The following is a 22,752-nucleotide window of genomic DNA, read 5'->3' as shown; positions in this document are numbered from 1 at the left end:
AACGAAAACAAGAAGAGGTCTAGCAACCTCTAACGATATACAGAATCCAATAATGATGTAAAGTCGCGTTGGTGGTCAGATTCCTGACCATTATTGATACAGTTTAATCATCAAAAAACTACCTAGACGTACATTTTTGAAACAATATAATAAATTATTACTCAAATGATCACATTTAATGAAAATAGAAACGCAAATAAATAATGTACATCGTTGACAATTAATGATAGAATTGTCTTGCATTTATTTAGTCGATAGACGTCAACAATTATTGAAACAAATATTATGAAGGAGTAGTGTTTTGAGCAAGTTATGGACAGGTCATGCACTTTTACGTGCCACACTATTTTTCTCTATTAAATAAGAGTATAAGATAGTTTATTTTAAAAAAAATAACAATCTAAAATAAGAACATTGATATATCCTTATGATGCATTGATCCTAGTTGATGGTTACGTCTAATAGCTAATTTAAATCATAAATGATACACCTATGTAAGAAGAGGTAGATGAAAAATGCAAATTTAAAACTACTTCATACCATTATGATTGTATCATTAATGGTTTAAGTTTATCCACTTATGCAATAAAAATCAAATCATTGAAAGTTAGGATTTTGACCACCAGTCTGGAAAAAATTCTTTGAAAAATGTTGATTTCAATGAAATATGTAGCCGAAGGAAAAAAAATTACATACTTTTGGCACTTAAAGTGTAATTCTACAAGACTGATAGATCAACGATGTGCTGTGGCGTAGTTTACATACTTCAGGTGACCTATTTCACAATAAACTGAGAACAGAATAATATCAAATTTTAGATTTTTTTACCCCCATTTATTAGTGCATATAATTTAAAAATACAAACACACGAAAAATTCCGTAGCATACTAATCTGAAAATTTCATTTAAGTCTGTTCTCAGTTAATGGTACATTATTATGCATTTGGTAACCATTTGCATCCTGTGGAACCAACACTCTCACCTATGTGTTTAACTTTTGTGAATGCAGCGGCCATTCCAGTTTAAAATATTTGTTAGCCCTTCTATCTTGCACGAAATATCAGTGAAGTGAAGAAAATAACAAATGCTAGAAATTTTGGTTTCATATTTATTTTAAAACTTTTTCATCTTCCTTGAAACAGAAAAATCTGTTCATGAAAGAATTGTTTACTACAACAAATGCATGTGAAAAAATCTGAAATGCAAAATAAATTTTTTGTAATATCTATAAATTATGTTGAATTTCAGCAATACTTACAATCCAATCTTACACATTCAGTCTACAACTAGACAGATGGAATGATGTACTGTACAAAACTCACATAGAGCCAAGGGCCATCCCAAGATACAGTCAACAAATAAATAGAAATCTGGATTTTATACATTTCTTCACATATTTTTAAAAAAAACACACACGAGTAGTATATATATATATAGATAATGTGAACACAGACTGGTAAAACGCATGATGTATGATGTACCGATTACACGTAAGTGGAAAAAGACGGGGAAAAAGAAATAGCAGATAACTAAGCTCCGAGGGGGTTTACAAGGAATTTTTTACAATACTGTGTTTGTAGTGATATGTTTCAGACAGTGAAAAAAAAAACAATTTGTCATAAGCACTTTGAGAGCAGATTAAACTTATTCATCAGCACTAGGCTTTACATGACAAAAGTGAGAGGTTTTAATGATAGTTCAGGCAGAAATATCCTTATGTTATTATGCAAACTCCCTTCCATTTCCCATAGTAGACAAACTGGCAATTTCCCCTGATGGACAATTTTTCCAAAAATATAAACTTACATTACTTTTATTGTTTTTTAACAAACAACTGACATGGTTACAACACAGTTTAACAAATCAAGGGAAATGTTTCTTTAGCTGAACATGATTCATTGCACAATTTTGAAGAAAATGAACAAATTAATTGTTCGCTTGGAATAACAGGAAGAATATCCCTCAAAGTTTACAGTCTTCATAAGACAGAATTAAAGATTCAATAAATACAGATTCGATTTTTCAGAACTTAATTTAAAGCTGCCAACTAATGCCATTTCACAATGCTTACAAACAAAGGGAGGTAACTACAAAATCAAGGTGAAGATCACAGTCTTTCTAGTCCCTGCCAACTGCTGTCAGTGGTCGTGGAGAATTTCAAACAGACAGTTGGCCAGGGCATTGGACGACTCCAGGGCACTCATTGCTGAGAAGCTGATTCTCCGCTCATACCGCTTTATCAAACTGAAAAAAAAAGAAAATCAAAATTCATTCATGTTCACACAACTACCAGCAACTACTACCTGCCAGTTTTACAACTTAAAATACCAATTTTTTTTTAAGTTTCAAAAAAAAATTCCCAGTTTTTGCATTTACAGATTGAAGATATTTTGAGCATAAATTATCACAATCAGAAAATCAAAAATACTAATTTTTTTTTTTATAGTTAATTACATGAAATATAGTTTAAAACTCTTAAGTTCACTAATGGACACACTTGCAGTTCTAAGAACAGAATTGTTAATATAGTATTTTTATAATTATCAGATAAAACCCCAAGTTCACTGTTGGAAACAATTATCATTCAATGAAAAGAAATGTTAATACATTGTATAATATTTCTATAATTATCAGAGGCTGCTTGTTGAACTGCTAGTTTTACCTTCTTCCAGGTGCTGAATATCTGGCCAGGTTCCTGAGGATTAGAGCTGCTGTCAGACGGATATGCTTTGTTACTGGTCCTTCCCGAGCTTCCTGTTAAGAAACAACATTCATTTTTATCTAACAAAGGAATTTTTTTACAAAATTTCTTTTTCACACTCAATTAAAACTGACAGAGCCCAACTGATAGTTCCAAACAGGAAGTCGAAATTTCAATCAAATATCCATCTACTGATAAGTGAAATAAAATGTGACAACTTCTAACCGTAAATTCTGGATATGGTGGTTTTGGAGAGAATCTGCGGATGGCTTGCCAGGCAGCGTCCGTGGGGTACACAAGGGCTGGTACTGTCTGTGTGGGGGCCGACGCTCCACTCTGCTGACTCTGCTTTTTCCTCATTGCCGCAGACTTTAGGGCGTTCTCAGAACAATGGTGGTCCTGAATAGATCAAATGAAAATATCAATACATTTCCTTGTTAATTATATTCATTATAAACTCTGTGATCATGATTTGTATGTAATGGTCATCCCCCCCCCCCCCCCCCCCCCCGACATACAAACACAAAATCTAACCAAAGGGGAAAGTCTTCATAGTCATCAAATAATGTGTACCTTTAGTAGATTAATTCATATGTACACACAATACTGCAAATTATCTCAACAATATTACTGTAACAAGGTAAAGGTAGACCAACAAAATAAAACAGTTTTTGGAGAGAAAACCCCCACAATTACCTGTACATGGGTTACTAGTGACCACTTCTTTCTCTGCAATTTTTCACATCCTTCCCATCTGCAATATCCTTCCACGTCAGTCTTCAGGTGAGTGTCCAAAACATGCTTAAACACATGCTTAAAATTCTCGAAGCACCTATAAATGTTCAAAGTTTCATTCTTATTCAAATTGCATTTCAACTTTGGATAATTAATCAAATGCACTATCCAATTTGATAACATTAAAGTAAAAGTGATATTTTCAGTGTTTTAATGGTGAGAATATAGATGTATTACACTTACTGTTTACAGCCATGCCATTCACACATGAAATCTGGCACTATTGGGGGTGGGGCCATGGGTTGGGCTATCGTTGTGGAGGAATTTGAGCACCTGGAATCACCACTCCCTGATGAGGCGTTCCGACTGCGTTTTTTGGCTCGTTTATCTCGAGTTCGGGGCGAGGTCTGTTTGGGGGTTGTGGTAATGACGGTGGTTAAGTATTGCTGATTTTTGTTGGTTGACATGGTTTGCACACCTAGGACATTTGTAGGAAAGTTCTGAACACTGAGAATGGGTTGCTGAAATGTGATGGAATGTTTGTCAGATGAGTCGGTCAGGGTAGATGCGATGCTATCACAACTGAGTTCTCCGTCCCGGGATGCCTCTGGTGTCGGAACATGCCTCTCTGGACACATCACATTCTTGCCTATCATGTTATCTGTGATAGTCAGGGGAACAGTCGCAGTGGTCAGAAGATTGTTGTTTACACTAACAATGGTCCCCACCACAAGACCAGTCTGCACTGTCTGGACATTGGTGAATACGTTGGGGATCAGATTGATGCTGTTGGACCCTACAGCTGTGGCAGTCATTTCATTACCGATTGGGATATTAGCAGCACTAATCTGAATTTCTCCAGGATAGATAGATCCTGGAAGAAGAGAGTCATTACTGTCTCCATTTAACACACATTCATCAATTTTCTCAGACTCAATAGCAGCTTTCAAGATATCTACACATTCGTCCATGGGTAGTTTATTTTCCTCCTGTTGTTCCGCTGTTGATTCCCCATTATTGACTGTCTGGTTATGGTCTACTCCTCTGTCCTCCTCTTTCACTGCTTTGGTGTCAGCCTCCATTTCCTTGGGCTCTTTAACTGCTGGGGGAGGGGGATCCAATACAACTGTGTTTGGCTTGAGACACATTTCGTTCTCTATCAAAACTTCCTCTTCCTCCATTGGTGCAGTGTCTTCTGTCTCAGATTCTCCTGCCAGTTCATAACACTTTGTCTCTTTAGGTTCTCCATTCTCCAGAATATCACTAGAATTTCCATTCTCCAGAATTCCACTGAGTGCTTGATCTATCTCCCCTTGAATTACCTCCCCATTGACCGAATCTTCGCTCACTTCCATCTTTTCCTCTTTCCCTGATGAATCAACTTCTACATGATTAACATTTCCATTTCCTATATGTTTGTCTATACCATTAATCTTGGTTAGTTTTTCCAAAGCCAGTTTGTCCATTGCTTGTTTGGAGGACTTGAAGTTCTCTTCTGATTCACTCTCACTGATTCCATTACCTATGTGATTCTGCTCCTCAGTTGGAGATGGAATAGTTTCCTCTGGAGAATTCAACATTCCATTGACAGTGATTTCTTCTTTTTTAGAGTCTTGACTTTCATCACTTTCAGGAGCAATTTCCAGAGTTCCAGTTGTTTGTTTATTCCCTAATGGAGCAGAAATTTCATCAGCAGAAGTCTCTTCCATAGAATCAACAACCCTGTCATCATCCATGGGTGTGTCATCTTCTTCTTCTGGTTCTTCTTCCAGCATTCCTTCTATAGCTGATATGGCAGCTGCAGTTTCATCAGCAGAGCTTACAATAGTTGTGATGGGAACATCAGCGTCTGACCCATTGGACAGCGAGTGTTGTGTGTCCTCCTCCGTTATCAGTAGAGAGGACACAGCAGCATCCGTTTCATCTTGAGTACATACATAATTCATCTTTGGTTTTTCTTTGACCATAGAAGAATTTTCACAGGAGTTTGTGTTTGTGTTTTCTTCTGGATTGAAATTTTGGGTGTCTGATGACGTGATGGATTGCTGAGGGATGGAGTTGAGAGGGTTTGTGATTGAGCAAGCATTAGACAAGGAATCACTACAATTGGGTATGGATCCACCTCTGAATGGGATTGTGGAGATAGCAGGTGATGAGGTAGCACAGTGGACCTGACTGTGAAGAGTCGGAGCTGTGTTTCTAGCAGCAATGGTTTGGCTGGGTAAGGCAGAGATTGCAGCAATGTCCCCTGTGAGACCAGTGTTTGTACTGCCAACCACAGAGTAGCCAGGCATCACAGCGCTTGGAGGGACAACTGATGAAGTGACGAGATGAGTAGGGATGGACGGTGTACTACTGTTTACAGACTGGATTTGTTTCAAAGTATTATTCTCCACTCGCTCTATGCGAGCTTCAAGTCCTACTTTTACAACATCTTTGGCTCTCTCCACCTCTCCACATATATCCAGGTCACAGTTTTGAGGAGAGCTAGGTCGTGATGGAGATGACGATGGTTTGAGTTTGTGCGATGATCCTTTGGGTGACGATGATCTGGATGATTTAGAACTGTTACGACTAGCACTGTTTTTAGATGCACCTTTACTTTTATCTGATACTAGAGATCCTGTTTGTTGGAGGGAAGGCTGACTAGAAATTGTAGCTTGTGGAATTACTATTTGTTGTGTTCCATCCATTACAGGCTGCACACCTTGTATTTGGATGGTCTGGCCAATGTTGCTTTGGTCATAGTAGTTTCCAGTCAGCGTGTAAGCACCTGCGTCCTGGTACACAGGAACAAATGCCTGCTGTAACTGACCTTGGATGTTTGTACTCTGTTGTGTAGTGAATGTCAATAAATGCATTGGATTAGTAGGGTCCACCATTGCCTGTACTGGCTGTGTCGTCTGCTTTGGGGCAATTGGGACTGGAGAGGACTGCTGAACCTTCAGCTTTTTGGCCAAAAGGTTCTTGATCATTCTGGTCTCGCTGGAAGTAGGGTCCACCGGCTGTTGGTTAGCCATATTGGGTGGACCCGTCTGCTGGGGAAGAACAGGCGTTTGAATTGGAGAAGCCTGATGTAAGTGCTGCTTAAGAGCTTGTTGTGTTTTGGGTTGTGGGGATTTTCCAACAGACATAATACTTGGTTGGTTTTGTGCGGACTTGCTGTTAGAACTGCTGGTTTGAGTCTGTGGTTTGGTGGCGGTGTATATTGCACAGTGTTGCTGGTTTGTTGTGGGCACAGCGCCACCTAGAGGAAGGAGAGGAGAGGCTTGTAAGGAAGATAATCGTGGCGGCTCCATTAACCTCTGCCGGAGAGTTAGAGTTTGTGATGGATTCTGATTGGCCATGACAACAGGAGATGGACAATGGGAGACATTACTAAGACGATTTTTACAGACTGAAAGCAGAACAAAAACCAAAACTAAGCTACAAACAACGTTCAAGCTTCACATAGCATAGCCAGTTTTATCACACCTTGTTAATACTAGATCACCCAAAGGCTGATCAGTAATGCAGCCTGATATCTCTTACAGAGAAACAAAGGAAATAGATTGGTATAACTATTTCAAAATACATCTCCAATTCTGGTTGAAATTTTTGTTTGAAATATGTGCTTTTCATACATTAACAAAGTGTGATAAAACTGCTGATATCGCCAGAAAATGTTATCATTTACAACATTAATTGGAATGCATTTTTAACTGTTAAATCATCTAAGTACATACAGAAAAACAAACTGAATGGTTTTTTTTTTTATAATTAAAATAATTATAAAAATAATTAAATTAATTTGAAGAATAAAAACAAATAGTCAAAAATACATTACATATCTTAATTTTTATTGTTAATCCAATATTTATAGTAGTAGCAGTCATATATTTATTTTCACGCAAAATTTATCATTCAATTTAATTTTCCATCAAAACAAGGTAAAATATGTTTAGGTTTTAGCTTAAAAATTACATAACACTTAGCTTCACTTTAAAGTGCCCTTGAATTTTGTGAACGTTTGAATGAAATGGGTTAACTTGTGGCTGTTATGTACAGAACATTCAATACTATCCTATATTGATCATTTTCAGGCGGAGAGCAGATATAAACATGTATGTCGGAGAAGCAGAATGTTAGTAGAACTGTATCCCAACATCTAACAGCCATGCACTTGTCACTATCTACTTCATCATTCATTTGCTCCTGTTAACAAGGCCATTACAAAAGGACTTAAGTCCAAGAGGAGGCAATTTATGGGGTTTTTTTTCTTTCCTGTTATTGAAAAAAATAGTTGGACTACACAGGTCTTTCATGCTTCGACAAAGCAAATTCTAAGGTTCTCTACAATTTTCTTCAAAATGCATCTCCTATCTATATTTTGATGAACTCTGACACGAGTTCACTTCTTTTTGATGATGTTTTACTGAATGTAAATCTATAACATCCATTGTAAGAAAGCTTTGCAGCATACATTTTTTTTTTCAGACTGTTTTGGTAGATCAAGCTCTTTGTTGTCAGGAGAATTTGCCTCTGAATGCATTACAACAGATCATGCAGAACAAGTGTATATTCTATATAATACAACACAAATTGTCATGGCCTTTCAGGGAGGATTTAAGCTGTATGGAAATAAATTTTCTTTCTTTCTTATTCAATGCAAGAACTCTGATAACATTACCTACAAAGTACCCCATTCCTACTTGAAAAGACTGATTTTTTTCTCCTTTATCTTATTCCTTTTTCTCTTGTTCTTTTCTTGTGATTTGTATTTTCAGTAATTTGGTCACAAAGATTTCTGACTCAATGATGGTATGAACACTAATAATAGTGATTTCCACTAAAAATCCATATTTTAACTAATCTAAGTGTAAAGTTGAGCCTGCTTTGTTTACATGCTTACCTGTAGAAGGTATGGCGAATGGTAATGGTGTTTTGCGTTTACAGATCCCTTTGAATCCTGCCTCCGATACACCCTCAGCTTTCTCTATACTGTAATGCTCAAGGTTTGGATACACAACCCTAAGTAAATGCAAAAACAAAATTTCACTAACAATACTTGGAGTAGAAAACTTTCTATTTTCCTTCAAATACAAACATCATATATTCATGACAAGTATTCCCCTCTTCTCCCCCCCCCCCCCCCCCCTCCAAATTTGGTGGTCGTCATTTTTTTTTCATATTCCATTTTTTATTTAGGGCAAGTACGTGCATCCTACCTGACACAGCTGATAAAAGCAGCCGAAGACAAGATCTGGGGCAGAGAGAACTTCTTGGCAAAATTCAGATACTCTGCATACATATGGACATGAGGCAATGAGAACCCATCTTTCAGCTCAAAGGTGGACTGTAGCCTATATTGATTCAAAACATTTCAAATCATAATTTTATCAATATTTACTGTTATAATTTATTACACACATCATTATACAATCTTCTTTACATATGCATGTTTCACCACAAACAGTTGCTGTTTATGCATATATACCAATCAGTATTGGATATATTACACGTGGTGATACATCCACATTCAGAAGGTAATACAAAACAAACAAAGAAAAAATTTATTGTTTTAACGTACCACTGATAGGTAGTCGTCTCTACATCACAACCTGTGGTACCCATTTGTTGCTGAGCAGCTTCTAAAAAAAAACAAAGCAAACAATGAACTGTATCAAAATTTGCTTGCTCTCTTAATGTTTACCTATTGAGTCTTTTTTAAAATCTCAATATTTATAAATATCAAGTCTTGATAAAATAAGCCTTGCTGTATGACTACTTACTGTGAGAGGGAGGGAGGGGCTGAGAGACAGGATGACCGCCAGGGGGCACCGGTAACACAGGGGTCTGGCCATGGTCCACACTGGCCCCCTGCATTAGGTGGGGTGGTGGGCAGTATTCCACCACCTTAATGCCAACTAGAGAGTTTGGTCCGTATGATTGGGCCTCTATCGTCAGCAGAGAGACCAGCAGATCTACAACACACAAAATTAATTACATGTACAATAGAATTTATTTTTCATGATTTACATCATGATTCGTGAAATATTACATATATCATTTCATACAATTTTATTTTCGTAAAGAAATTTGTTAACCATAAGATAAAAATAATGCATTTTATTTCTTCCATAATGAAATAGAAAAATCAAAAATGAAAATACATTTATATGCTTTAAAACATATTCCTCATTTTAGCAATCAAGTAAAGGACTATATATGGTATGGGCCTAAAATGGCCCCCTAGAAGGAATATCCTTATTTTACTGCAATTCTTTGTTTTCTTTGTACAGATATATATGTGATGTTTAAACTTAATGTTCATTTTGATTCAAGTGCCCACAATTTAGAAATACGACATTGTAAAGACAACCTTTTCCCGCCATTTTTGCATTTTAGCATAAAAAAGCTTGTTTTCAAGCAGTTTTTCTTTCAGGAAACATAGAGCGCATGCTTGAACCAACAAAATATTTTAATCAGAGATGTGTCTAGCCAAGTCTAATAAGTGACAAAAAATTTGTCCTGGTTCAAGCATGCGCTCTATATTTCCCATTTGTAAAAAGATAAGAAAAATGTCAATTTTCGACTAATTTTGATTGAATTATAGAAAAAGTGTCACTTCTGACGTCATATACTGCAAGTGAGTGCAAATAAATCAAACAAATATGTGAAAAATATATTTGACATCAACTCTTCTATATTATAACATAACATTTTATTGTACCCGAAACACTTTAAAAAATGGTGAATTATGGGGGCCAAATTTAACTCTTATCATATATAGTTCTTTCAACATTCTTTAGCATACAAACAGAAAAAGACTCTCAGCAAGCTTTGTTGTTTCTGTGTACTTACCAACAGCATGTTTGACAGCCGCGATCTTGGTGGTGGTGTGTTCACCGAGCTCTGAGAGCTGATACAGGGCCTCCAGACTGTACACAATGATCTGTATGTCAAACACGTTCATCAGCCGCACTATGTCGGCATACAGCGGCTCCTCCAGACGGTCCGTCAGCATATCCTCGTTCTGGTCTAGCAGACACAGTTTGCTTAGAATCTCCAGACCTTTAAAAATATAATACCAAAATTGTCATAATTTCTATAAATTATTAAATTGACACTACATGTTTAATGTTCTATTGGCACATCCTATTATATATAAATCCTTCTCATTAAAAAAAAAAAAAAAGAAATAAGGCCAAAAAAAATTAATGATTTGTTTCTCAGGCACCGCCGCATCAGTCAAATCATCGCCGCATCAAACTTTTTATATCGTTATTTTTCCGGATTATTCATATCTTATCATTGTCGGTTTTCTCTATTATGGAATCAATGTAAACAAACGCTCAGAACAAATGCTTGTCTCTGTCAGTGAAAAACGTTATTTTATCTGAAACATCTACCCAGTGACCAACCTAGGGGGCTACCTTGGCTAAATACAAGTTTATGTAAATATAATTACTCGCTTTGTGGTCGGTAACTTAGCCAGAATTTCCTCAGAAAGAGAGGTTGAATGACCTGTATTCTGAGTTCACGATCGTGAAAGTTAACCCAAAATGCAATAAAATGATAACAATCTAATTCAAAAGACATTTTCTTAGCCTAAGTTAACCCCTGTTGTGATTAATAACTAGTGACTGTCTTATCTTCAGAGGTTATAAATACGGTTGATGCATTCTCATACTGTGCACTGGAAATTACAACCGATGTTTATTACTTTAGGTGCTGATATTACAATTAGTTGGTAACTTGTAATTAGTTAATAACTCTGCCTAGTTAGTGCTAAAATCATAAAACCGTTTCTGTACAACCAACTGTATGACAGTAGTAATTGGGTCAAAGGGTTGGACTAATACCTCCAAAATACACTTAAACACATAGACTGATTTTATTTGTCATTTAGCCAACACAAATACGAAACAAGTAAGCTACAAAATATATGAATACACATAATAAATTAAATTTTAAAAATTGGATAAGATTTCAAAAAATTTAGGAGTTGTTTTATTTTTAATTGACTTGCTTCTAATCAAATTCAAATTAAGGTTGAATCTGTGTATAAATGTATCACCATTAGCATTATGCTATTGTCAAAGAATGGAAGTCTACCTGATTTCTCAAATTTCTCCCTATTTTTCTTTGAGGGAGAACTTCAGAAGTGAAGTCTCCCTAAACTAAGTTTGCTCTGGGATGGTCCCTGTTAACACAACCACTGAAATTTCTCTGTAACCTTCAGAAATTGAAGCCTCTGCGATATTGCATAGAAGCAGGAATAAAGGACAATTGTATTGTTTGAGAATTTTATGATGACTAATTTACTTTTCCTTGATTTCTGTCCTCAAGGCACTGAAGATTGATAAGAAAACACCCCAAATGAATGCTTTATTTGATAAATTTTCATATGGCAAATTCAACTGTAAAATGCCATAAGAAGTCCCCTATTTCAATTTAGACTTCTGTTATTACTGTGGAGGGGAAAGATGGGCCGCAAAATGGAGCAGGGGCATAAACCATTTGTCATTTTTGTTCATCTGCAAAAACTCAACCTTTGAAAAGGAAACAGAAACAGTTTAAACTAAAAAGAACAGATTAAAACAAATGTTTAAATTTTGCCAATGTATGAGCTTGATGAATATCTGCTAATGAGTACACAAATAAATCATAAAGTATGGGTTACCGTCATTGTAAATTTTGTCTCCAAAAAAAAAAACAAAAAAAAAAAACCTGCCTGCCTCATCAAAATTTCAAAATTTTGGCCCGAGAAACTAATGATTAATTTTTTTTGGCCTAAACACACGGCACTTAAGTTACAAAGATAATTCAATGATCTTGCAAAATTATACTTTTGAAATGAATTTCAAAATCTCTTCCAAGAACTTTTTAATATCTATTTTAAGCTAAGTACCAATTTTGTTCAAATTAAGTTATAAGATGCCCTACCTCTCACTACTTCGTACTTGTCATCTGATGACAAGCAATGCTTTAGAAGCTGCAGCACCAAATGTGAGTGATCATCTGTTGTCAGCACAAACTGTAGCAAACAAGAAAACACGGTATGAAATATCTCAGAACAGAACCAAATTATAAAAATAACTCTAGAAACTGTTTCATCTTCATTATTGTGGAACATTTTCATAAACAAAAGCAAAATAAATTATACAATCCTCAGATGTGAAGATTTAAATAACAAATCGCTATAAATCAAGTTCAAGATTTACACCCCTTGTAGAAAGTACTCACCTTTTCTGCAATGTTACCCAGAGAATCTAAAGCTAGCTGTCGTAAAGACCCGTATGAACTGTGTACACATAACATTAAAAATCTGCAACAGAAAATGCATAATTTGTATTAGTAAAAGCATAAATTTACCGTCACTTTTCTCACATTATATTTGGATGTATGTGAAGTTCAACCAAAATATATGAAAACTTTACCTGAACACTAAATCATTTTCTGACATGAATTTCATGTTCTCTTCCTCAAATGACAGATTTCTGATTATAACAGCCAGCTAGGTAAAAGGATAATTGAAAATCACATTAAATAATTGGTTCTTTTAAAGGCAAATCTCAACTAAATACATGACTAAAGTTAAAAAATAACAAATTTTATCAAGGATTGGTGAATGGGGAAGCAAATAAGGACATTACATGGATGCTGAAAGTGTATCATGTGAGGGCTTAATTACCTGCATAACTCTCTGTCCTTCCCTATCATGGAGCCCATCCTCTTGACCTAGATTAAGAATCTCTTGACCTAATAGTTCCTCTGCAATTAAAACATAACAAACAATCTCAAATTCAATTTTTTTTTTTTTAAAAGCTTCCTGAATCAACAAAGAAAATATCATTTTTTATTCTTACAGCCTTAGTAAATACTCCATGAACCACTTTTCAATAAAATCAGTTCACTTACTTCTTGAGTACCCATGACTTGTGTGAACTAAACCCCGGATGGTTTCATCGTTGACTGTGTTTAACCAAAACTGGAAAAAAAGAGAAAACAGAATTTTTTAAAAGTAAATTATTACAATGTTTTAAGCATACAGTAATTGTTCATATGTGCAAAAGTATGACATATATGTATCATAAATTATTTCTTTAATGAATACTCACATGGATGAAATTTGAGTTGGACAGTTTCCTCCATTCCCGCTCATAAACTTCTTCATATGTTCCATGATCTGAAGACCAAAATAAAACAATTTTTATTCATTTATGAATAACATTAAATAAGACGTTACATTTCATATGCATCAATTAAATTATTAACCATTGACAAAAATCTTTACAGCTTGTTAAATAAAAAATGTTAGTTCTAAATTGCACATTTTAATGTTAGATAAAGTTCTGTCAATTTATGTAAACATATATCATGGGTCTATTTGGACCCTGAAAGTGTGATATTAAAGCTATACACGCTATAATTTGCGTCAATTTTGAATGACAGTGAAAACGCATGTGTTTGTCTAGTTATAAAAGTTATCCTTAATCTGTAAATTACAATGCTGAATTCCATCTCGTTACAAAGATATAGATTTTTAATTGTTTATTTTCCTGCCAGGAAAATATACCTTTTCATGAATATTGATGAAGGAAGAGCGAAACCGACCTCATTGCGCATGTCTGCGGAGAACTAGGTGGTCGTTATTGTTTGCCTAATTAAATATCCAACTTGATTTTTAATATGCTTAACAGTTGTTAATTTGAAATACATACATGTATAATGAGTAAATTACGTTTGTCATTCACGATACCCTTACTTCTGCATTAACACTTATAGGATCTATAAATAGCACATAGGGGGAAAACACAGGTCTATGTCATTTTTTTAAAGGAAGTATTCATATCTACTCACAGGCTTGTATTTTTTTCTTTTGTTTGTATTCGTATATCGGAGAAATTTATGCTTTACTGAAAATATCCTTTCCTTTGTGAAACTATCACAATTATGAAGATGTTGACCCTTCACCAGTTTTGGTATGATAGACTAAATTTAGCTGTCGATATCACGTGATAGATTGATATTCACAAGGAGGCATTACTTTCCTGGCAGGAAAATAAATATTTTTTATTGTTTAATATTTGATATATTTGTTACGTGATCGAATTGAGCATTATAATTATCAGAATAAAGGTAACTTTTATTAGTAATCAAACACATACATTTTCCCCTTTATTCAAAATTGACGCAAATTATAGCGTGTATAGCTTTAAGGGTCAAAATTTGAATGTTTTAAATGTCAACCAATGACAATTACAAAATGCATATACGTACAAAAAGTCTCAAATGAATGCAAGACAAAATTAAATACACTGCCCCCTCAATTCCTACATCAGTAAATATAATGTATTACACAATGTTTTGAAACATGACAATGTTTCCAACATTTGACCTACCATCAGAGAAGATTCCTATACCAGCTATAACATTTTGACCATCGTCAGAGAAGATCCCAATATCAGCTATGACATTATGACCTACCATCAGAGAAAATCCCTATCTACATGATCTAAGCTATGACATTTTGACCTACCATCAGAGAAAATCCCTATATCAGCTATGACATTTTGACCATCATCAGAAAAGATCCCTACATCAGCTATGACATTATGACCTACCATCAGAGAAGATTCCTATCTACATGATTTAAGCTATGACATTTTGACCTACCATCAGAGAAATCCCTATATCACCTATGACATCTTGACCATCATCAGGAAAGATCTCTACATCAGCTATGACATTATGACCTACCATCAGAGAAGATTCCTATCTACATGATCTAAGCTATGACATTTTGACCTACCATCAGAGAAAATCCCTATATCAGCTATGACATTTTGACCATCATCAGAAAAGATCCCTACATCAGCTATGACATTATGACCTACCATCAGAGAATATTCCTATCTACATGATCTAAGCTATGACATTTTGACCTACCATCAGAGAAAATCCCTATATCAGCTATGACATTTTGACCATCATCAGAAAAGATCCCTACATCAGCTATGACATTATGACCTACCATCAGAGAAGATTCCTATCTACATGATCTAAGCTATGACATTTTGACCTACCATCAGAGAAAATCCCTATATCAGCTATGACATTTTGACCATCATCAGAAAAGATCCCTACATCAGCTATGACATTATGACCTACCATCAGAGAAGATTCCTATGTGAGCCATCAGGAGCTGCAGTAGGTTCTGTGCCTTGCGGAGCAGTAGGCTCTTCCGACTCTCACTGGACAGTAAGGTACACACATTGATGGCAAAGTCCACTTCATTGGGGAGACCCGACAACAAGGCTTTCTCCAGTTTGTGAAAATCACTGTGTTTGACGAGGTCTGTAGACATTCCCACCACACTCCTCCCATGAGCTGTATATATATGTAACAAATTAAAAATATTAGATTTTCACAAAAGTACACAAGATTTTTTTAGTTAATTTAAGAAGTATTTTATTCAAGTATATAGATACATTGAAATGGATTGAACAGCAGGCATAATGCCTATTTACGTTCTCTCCTGAAGTCAAGGTATAATATATATAAGTATCCATAAGTTATAAAATAATTTATACTGTCACCAAACACTCATGAATCCTATCTATGTAACAATACTTGTGATGAATTGTGATAGCCTGTTTTTATCACATTTACATGCATTTATCTTCAGAACACGAAGGCTGCAACAGATTTCATCTCATTAATAGGCAAATATAAAATTATTGTTTGTTTGGAATTGCTTCACGCCTCATTGAAACCCCAAACCATTATCATTTACCAAAGGTCCAAAGCTATTAGTTTCTTTAATTATTTAAAGCCTTAAATAAGTAAATAAAGACTAACTGCCACAACTTACAAGTCATGCAAGAAATTTTGCAAGTACTTTCCTTTGCTAAAAAATACTATATTTTCATTTATGTTGCTTAATAACAGGTTATGAAAATTAGACTTCTTTAAAAATAACCTCATCAATCATCACTTAGATTGTGCAACAATCACACATTTCTAAAACTGTACATCTAAATGCTATGTTCACATAATTTATTTAAGGATCTGACATTTTCACGTAATCTATCTATATATAAAACTCAATGAAAGTAACTTTTGAATACATAGATCTAAGTAAAGTATATCCTTCTCATGAACATTATTTTTATCATAACAGTCCTTGGCCAGGCTGCAGCTATCATTAATAGCTTCATTTAAGGGCTTCTAGTGGCTTCATCCTTAACATCAATTAACACTCCATCAATCATAATTATCTTTTGATCTACACAAGCCTCATAATTTTGCTTTCATTGAATTCTTCTGACGACAGGAATTGTTGAGGCCTTACACCTACACATTTAGACAGCTAAACAATTTCGGTTCTAAAATATGTTACGTAAAATTAGAGCACTTTATAAACATATAACAATTGAATTTGAGACCCTGCAGCAAGCACTGAAAGTTATCAACAGGCACAGGAAAAGGGAACAAAAAGTTTGTTGTTTGCGTTCAGATTCTTCCATTCAAAAATTTAGTGTAACCCAACGAGTCTAAAATAGCAGGGCATGGTGTCATATGAGCTTTTGGGTAAGTGGTACCTCTTTCAACAGTCAATGACCTCAATACTACTATTATCTGTGTTCTGGCATCTATAATGTAGTATAATGTAGCAATACATGTAGTATCTAACACAAGTATATTGAAGATGATTAAAATGTCAAAGACTGAAACCATGCATATTTGCATGCATTAAAGTTTCAATCTCATCAATAATTTTCAAAATAACCAGCCATTAATTCTCCCTAGATTTTTATCTTTAGACTTTATTCCAAGAAAGATAACATCTATCTTATGAATATTGATTTAATGAACCTCTGGTAACTTAATTTCTCAGAATGTGTAAGCATGACTGACTGACTGTAATGTTTAAATTAGAGATGAATTACTGTAAAGTTGTAGAACCATTTTAACAAGAGCTTGGACTTTGGGTAGTTGTGTCAAACAGCAATGTGACGTAGGCCTGTCTATTTCATTGCTAGCCATTCAGCCATGGCTCATTGAAATCAACAAGATTTGTCTGGCTTTAGAGCTAAGACTATGATATGAATGCATATTTTGCTTGAAACCGCGTCACTTTTAATTTGTTTTGATGCAAGGAATAGATAGCTACCCCGTACAGAAAGTCCAAGGTCTTGTTAAAATGGTTGTAATCCAAGTACCCACCTGAGACTCTGTGCTGGTCATAGTTGTAGGACAGGGGTATCCCGTACAGGGGGAGGCAGGCTTTCTTGCGTAGTGGGCCCTCTGTCTCCTCCTCATCATCCCTGTGGTTTGGATCTGCTCCATGGAAATATACTTTCTCATAGGCATCCAGATACCTGATGAAATAATATAACGAGAATGAAAACCCCCTTATAATAATGAGAATGTAATCCCCTTAAAATTTCCATTATCTATTAGATCTATTCTTTCCGCAGAGAGGTAAAAAGGAGTTTTTTTTATAAACTACTACAAACATATATCTTCAAAAACCCAAGCTTAAACCTTAAATACTGATGCACCCAGACACCTGTAAAAGACGATTTGTTATCAATAACTTGTGAGCTAATGCTCTTCAGATGTTAAAGGACATGGATAAAATCTAATAAATTCACACACTCACGAACAGACCATCTCTTAATATATTTCAACATTTTTCTTTTCATCAAGTTCAATAGCATGTACACTTTAATAAAAATCACCCAAGACAACTCCATCAAACTTCTCTCGGTCTGAATGGAATAAAAGTAATTCATCAAGCTCACAATGCAACATTGAATAGATCATTCATTGTCAACACAGGAACAACTTGTTCCTGATGTTCTCATAATATTGATTCAAGCATATAAAAACACAGCAATTATAAACCACATTTTGCTGCCTCTTTTCAACAGACATTGTTGAGGGGGAAAAAATCAATTTCAACAGAAATGGAAACGACGAAGTTTGAAACATGAAACTATCTTGTACGCCGGAAGGAAAGAGTCACAGACAGATTCATACACTGGGAATATGTCACCGTTACATGGGAGTAAGTCGTCACAGGGGATTGTCAATGTTGAGGTATACTAATCAATACCGCCACAATAAATCCAGAGATCACAAACAGTGCACTACTTTCCTGCTGTCTATTGTTTAAGGTGTCGTCAGCTGACACCTGTGTCGTCATCCATGGTGGGGATTTTTCCTATTCGTTTCATTAAGTACATTTATTATGGATGAACTTAATTCAACTGTGAAACATTAACGGCATTGAACTGATCAAACGGTGCTCCACCATGCCATTATACATTGGTAGATATTTAAAATCCAAAATGGTCAAGGAAAAGACTGCTGTGTTTCCACAAACTAAGAACTTTCCCTTGCGTACAGCCGTACACATATTTATTGTAACTAACAGGATTTCATTCAGGAAAATAAAAATAGATGAATGAGCCAGCTATTATAAACTGATAAGGAACGTACATCCCTGACAGGAAACAGTCACTGTACAGACCATTTATATTTTTTTTGACATTTACAAGCACATTTACATTTAGCCATAATGGTGCTTTTTTACAACAAATTGTGATGAACTATAATAAGTTTTATCTGTTGGTTCTTTGTACCTGGCAGTTAATACAATTCCAATCATCTGTTTGGGATTTAATTTTACATCCAGCTAGTGACTTGGTGTTGGTGAAGTCAGTACAACACACCACCTTATTTTGGTCCCAACACTTTGTATGCACAAAAGAAGAAATGTCTTACCTGACATATATAAACTTTAATGCCTGGGTGCCATTACTGCAATCCCGAGGGATCTTGAAGTCCAATAAAAAGTCCTCCCAAATCAGTTCATCAGTGATCTGCAGGAAATAAAATAATTGTGTTTCTAATTCACAGTTCCCAAATCAATAATGAATACACACATTACAACACACATTCATTCACCATTCATAAAGAGGTCAACATCCTGTGTACTATGAGCTTTAGACTCAGCTGTCTACAGTGTTTAATTGCATAAATATCAATTGCATTCATATTAAAATGAAGCTATTTAAAAATATTTCCTTATTCATCAAGATGGATCCTGTAAATAGAACAGATGATACCTTAAAACAATAAACTGGTAGTGTTAGCCATAGAAAATGCTAAACATCAATAAAACATATGAATAATGGAATAATTTCCTATCTAAACCATCAACAATTTGACTGAATGATAACTAAAATTCTACTAGGGACTTCACTATATGAAAGATTTTCACTGTAAGAAATAATATATTGGTAAATCTGACATATTAAAATGCATACATGTAATCATTAACAATGTTTAAAACAACAACAAAAACAATCATCATTGAATTAATCCCTTTTTGAAAATATAATTTTAAACTTTTGTCTTCAGCACTTAAACATTATAACAGGAAATAAAAATTGACCTTCCCTCTATTTTATATCAAGAACAAATCCATCAGAACTTGCACCTTTTATTAAAAGTAGCAAAATCAGCAGAACTTGACAAATACCAGAAATTTAATACCAACCACCAGCTATTAAAGGGAAAAAAAAGCAATATCTAATCCTCAGACAGAGCTCATATTTCATGTTGATGATTCCTCTCAAGAAAGCCTTTTCACAATTAAGCCCTGGGGGGAAAACCTGTTCCATTGAAAATGCTATTGAAAGTTTTCATCACCTTATTTCACTATTGACGCGATTTCCATTTTTTCTGTCCCTTTCTTTCGATTCTCTCTTATTTTAATGCAAGTTTTACCGTCAATCCATTCTGATATTCTTGATTTTTCTGTCACAGTTACAACAGCTACCAGCAATCCAGTGATCACAACACACTGACAAAACTAGTAAATAGTGAACTGAACACACAGTTAGGGTAGTAACACCAGACCATGTGTTAGTGATTACAGAGCCCATCTGATGCAGCAGGTCTCTCCCAGATCAATCCCCCACAAAGACAGCTGCTTCATCTTTGTACTTTCCATTTCGATCAGGCACTACGAGATAAGGAACACATCCGTGCTGAAATCCAGCCTCCATGTTTGCCTTTGAAATGGGTGTGCTTTTGCACTTAATAAGCAAACATGCGTATTTTATTGAAATCTTGTTGTAGTATAAATATACCTCTCTTAACTGATAAGACTCTTTAAACATAACCTGTGGGCTTTTTATGTGCATAATGAAATATATATCTATACCAGTAAATAAACAGGTCCATACACAAAACTGGGTTCTATAAACATTTTGTACCAATGAAACATGCTTCAAGTGACAACATCTTTATACTCAATAGTATTATAGTACAAAAGTCTCACAAGTATCACTTACAAATGCCTTACTTAATACGTTGAGTACTGCATAATCCAAGTAAAAAAATTCTAATTCTAATACCTAAAAAATTCAAATACCACATACACATGACTGTTAAGTGCTCCTGACCTGACTTTATGGTTCAGAACCTACATGTACAGAATGTATCATCCGGATTACCACCAACAATACACAAGTTTTAAGATGGTGTATTACGAGAACAAAATCCCATGCAGCCACATAACTTCACCAGACATTACAAAGCCACTGGCCTCACAAGACTGCACTCACACTGAGGTCACAGAAAACTTTACCTGGAGATAAGTCTGTTTACACATTGATGAATGCAGTCAACCAATACAGCATTGATTAAAGGGGGAAATCCAGCACTATTTTTAGCACACTAGCTGTGACTGTGGTGGCTTTAAAGTACACTAGTGCAACCTGCTTAGAGCTGTGGCCTTAACATCATGATCAAGGCCAAGTGTTCTATATCTCCCCAATACACTGAATAACTCTGTTCTGGATCTATGGCCTTCTTTTATTGCACTATAGAATGATTTGATATTTCTTTCTTCAAACATTTGTAAAACTCATTCAATTATAAAATTATGAATTTCTTTTGAACAATTTTAAGATAAATCTTAAATTTTTTGTATAAATTATTTCCTGCAATTTCCTCAAAATAAGTTGCATATGATTATCACATCTTTTGCATATCAGCATATGCAGGGCCTGTAAGATTTTTTAACATTAAAAGCAAATAATTATGATAACCCCAGACATTTCATGGTACCGGTAATCTCTGAATGTCTGTTTAGAAAACACAATCAACTTATGGGCATTTTATAGTGTCACTGAAATTATAACAGTTTTACAGTCTAATTTTTTTTACCATATTTTTACAAATAGGTAAACTGTCAGTCACAAATTCCAGACAACCTGTTTTGAGGTGTTTTCAGTGCACAATGTGAAGTTAAATATTGTGTGTGACAGGTAACCATCAGGGTGGTCCCTGTAGTTTTGGTGCAGGACTTGGGAAAACTATCTACATTCTTGGTCGAATTGGTATATTTTAGATAATTGTACATCTATGATGAAAAAAAAAGTTAAAAGTTAGTGTACATTTGCAAAACTTAAATCAAATGTCAAGTCAATCGTATCACCATAAAAATAAGTCAAATTGAGAATTATTTGAGAAATTGTTTGCTTACCAGAAATTTGGGCAGAAAATGGTCTCTTTACTGGACCCAAATCAGGTAGATATTCTGTCCTGACTCTGCACTGAACTTTAATTCTTTACAGATGGGGCTTTACACTTCCACTGGACTGGTATATAGTACAGATATTCAGATTGGAAATTAGTGTTCGATTATTGTAGTGGATTTTTCTGGTATAGACACAAATGACTCACTATTTCACATTCATATTTTATAAGTATGAACAAATGACAAATTCCTTTGGTCCTTTGTAAATAATTCAAAAATCTTATCACTGAAATAAATGCTGCGCTCATAGCCATAGTACTGGTGATATATAGTAAGAAAGTACACCCATGACCTGGCTATTACATGTATCTATCAAATTCCTATATTTCCTCTGCACAAAAAACTCACCTTCCAATCATCCCATTCTATAGGTCCACACAAGCCTCAAAATGACAAAATCATTATTCAATATTGGGAGTGTTTTTACTGTCTTGTTTACACTCTTTAAAGTTTCCTTTGACATCATAAAAAAGCTATTTCAAAAACATCTATTATCCAGGTATTCTAGTCATTTATTCTGGCTTATCAGTGAGTGGATGTCCCTAATGGTTGTATAGTTCTTTGTCTAATCTGAGAATAAATTAATTTTACACAGTGACACTATAACATACACCATCTGGAATAGGTTCAGTACACCATCTTATTGATAACATTATGAACACTTGTGTATTTCAATTTTTCAAACTTGCCATCATATTCTGGTCACTGA

General features: G+C 34.9%; 1 protein-coding gene across 3 annotated transcripts in view; it reads right to left on the bottom strand.

Annotated features, from left to right (window-relative positions):
• Positions 1-1,093: 1,093 nt before the first annotated feature.
• The window catches only part of LOC128183347 (AT-rich interactive domain-containing protein 2-like), a 24,943-nt gene continuing 3,284 nt past the window's right edge, over positions 1,094-22,752 (bottom strand). Inside the window, exons 3-21 of one of the 3 annotated variants that reach the window (XM_052852313.1) lie at positions 19,217-19,314; positions 17,651-17,805; positions 15,593-15,811; positions 13,540-13,607; positions 13,340-13,409; positions 13,113-13,192; positions 12,859-12,935; positions 12,665-12,746; positions 12,365-12,455; positions 10,280-10,489; positions 9,208-9,399; positions 9,006-9,066; positions 8,644-8,778; positions 8,328-8,446; positions 3,680-6,833; positions 3,398-3,533; positions 2,927-3,100; positions 2,663-2,754; positions 1,094-2,244 (exon numbers count right to left, since the gene is read on the bottom strand). In XM_052852313.1, the coding sequence (XP_052708273.1) occupies positions 2,139-2,244; positions 2,663-2,754; positions 2,927-3,100; positions 3,398-3,533; positions 3,680-6,833; positions 8,328-8,446; positions 8,644-8,778; positions 9,006-9,066; positions 9,208-9,399; positions 10,280-10,489; positions 12,365-12,455; positions 12,665-12,746; positions 12,859-12,935; positions 13,113-13,192; positions 13,340-13,409; positions 13,540-13,607; positions 15,593-15,811; positions 17,651-17,805; positions 19,217-19,314 (5,319 nt within the window). In that variant the 3' untranslated portion in view covers positions 1,094-2,138. Of the gene's footprint in view, positions 2,245-2,662; positions 2,755-2,926; positions 3,101-3,397; positions 3,534-3,679; positions 6,834-8,327; positions 8,447-8,643; positions 8,779-9,005; positions 9,067-9,207; positions 9,400-10,279; positions 10,490-12,364; positions 12,456-12,664; positions 12,747-12,858; positions 12,936-13,112; positions 13,193-13,339; positions 13,410-13,539; positions 13,608-14,823; positions 14,905-14,956; positions 15,081-15,592; positions 15,812-17,650; positions 17,806-19,216; positions 19,315-22,752 lie in introns of those variants that run through there. The other 2 variants (XM_052852314.1, XM_052852315.1) reach the window with 2 other exon arrangements.

This window comes from Crassostrea angulata, chromosome 5 (genome assembly GCF_025612915.1).
Source record: "Crassostrea angulata isolate pt1a10 chromosome 5, ASM2561291v2, whole genome shotgun sequence".
In the NCBI taxonomy this organism is placed as follows: domain Eukaryota; kingdom Metazoa; phylum Mollusca; class Bivalvia; order Ostreida; family Ostreidae; genus Magallana; species Magallana angulata.
This window is presented reverse-complemented; position numbering and strand designations above follow the sequence as displayed.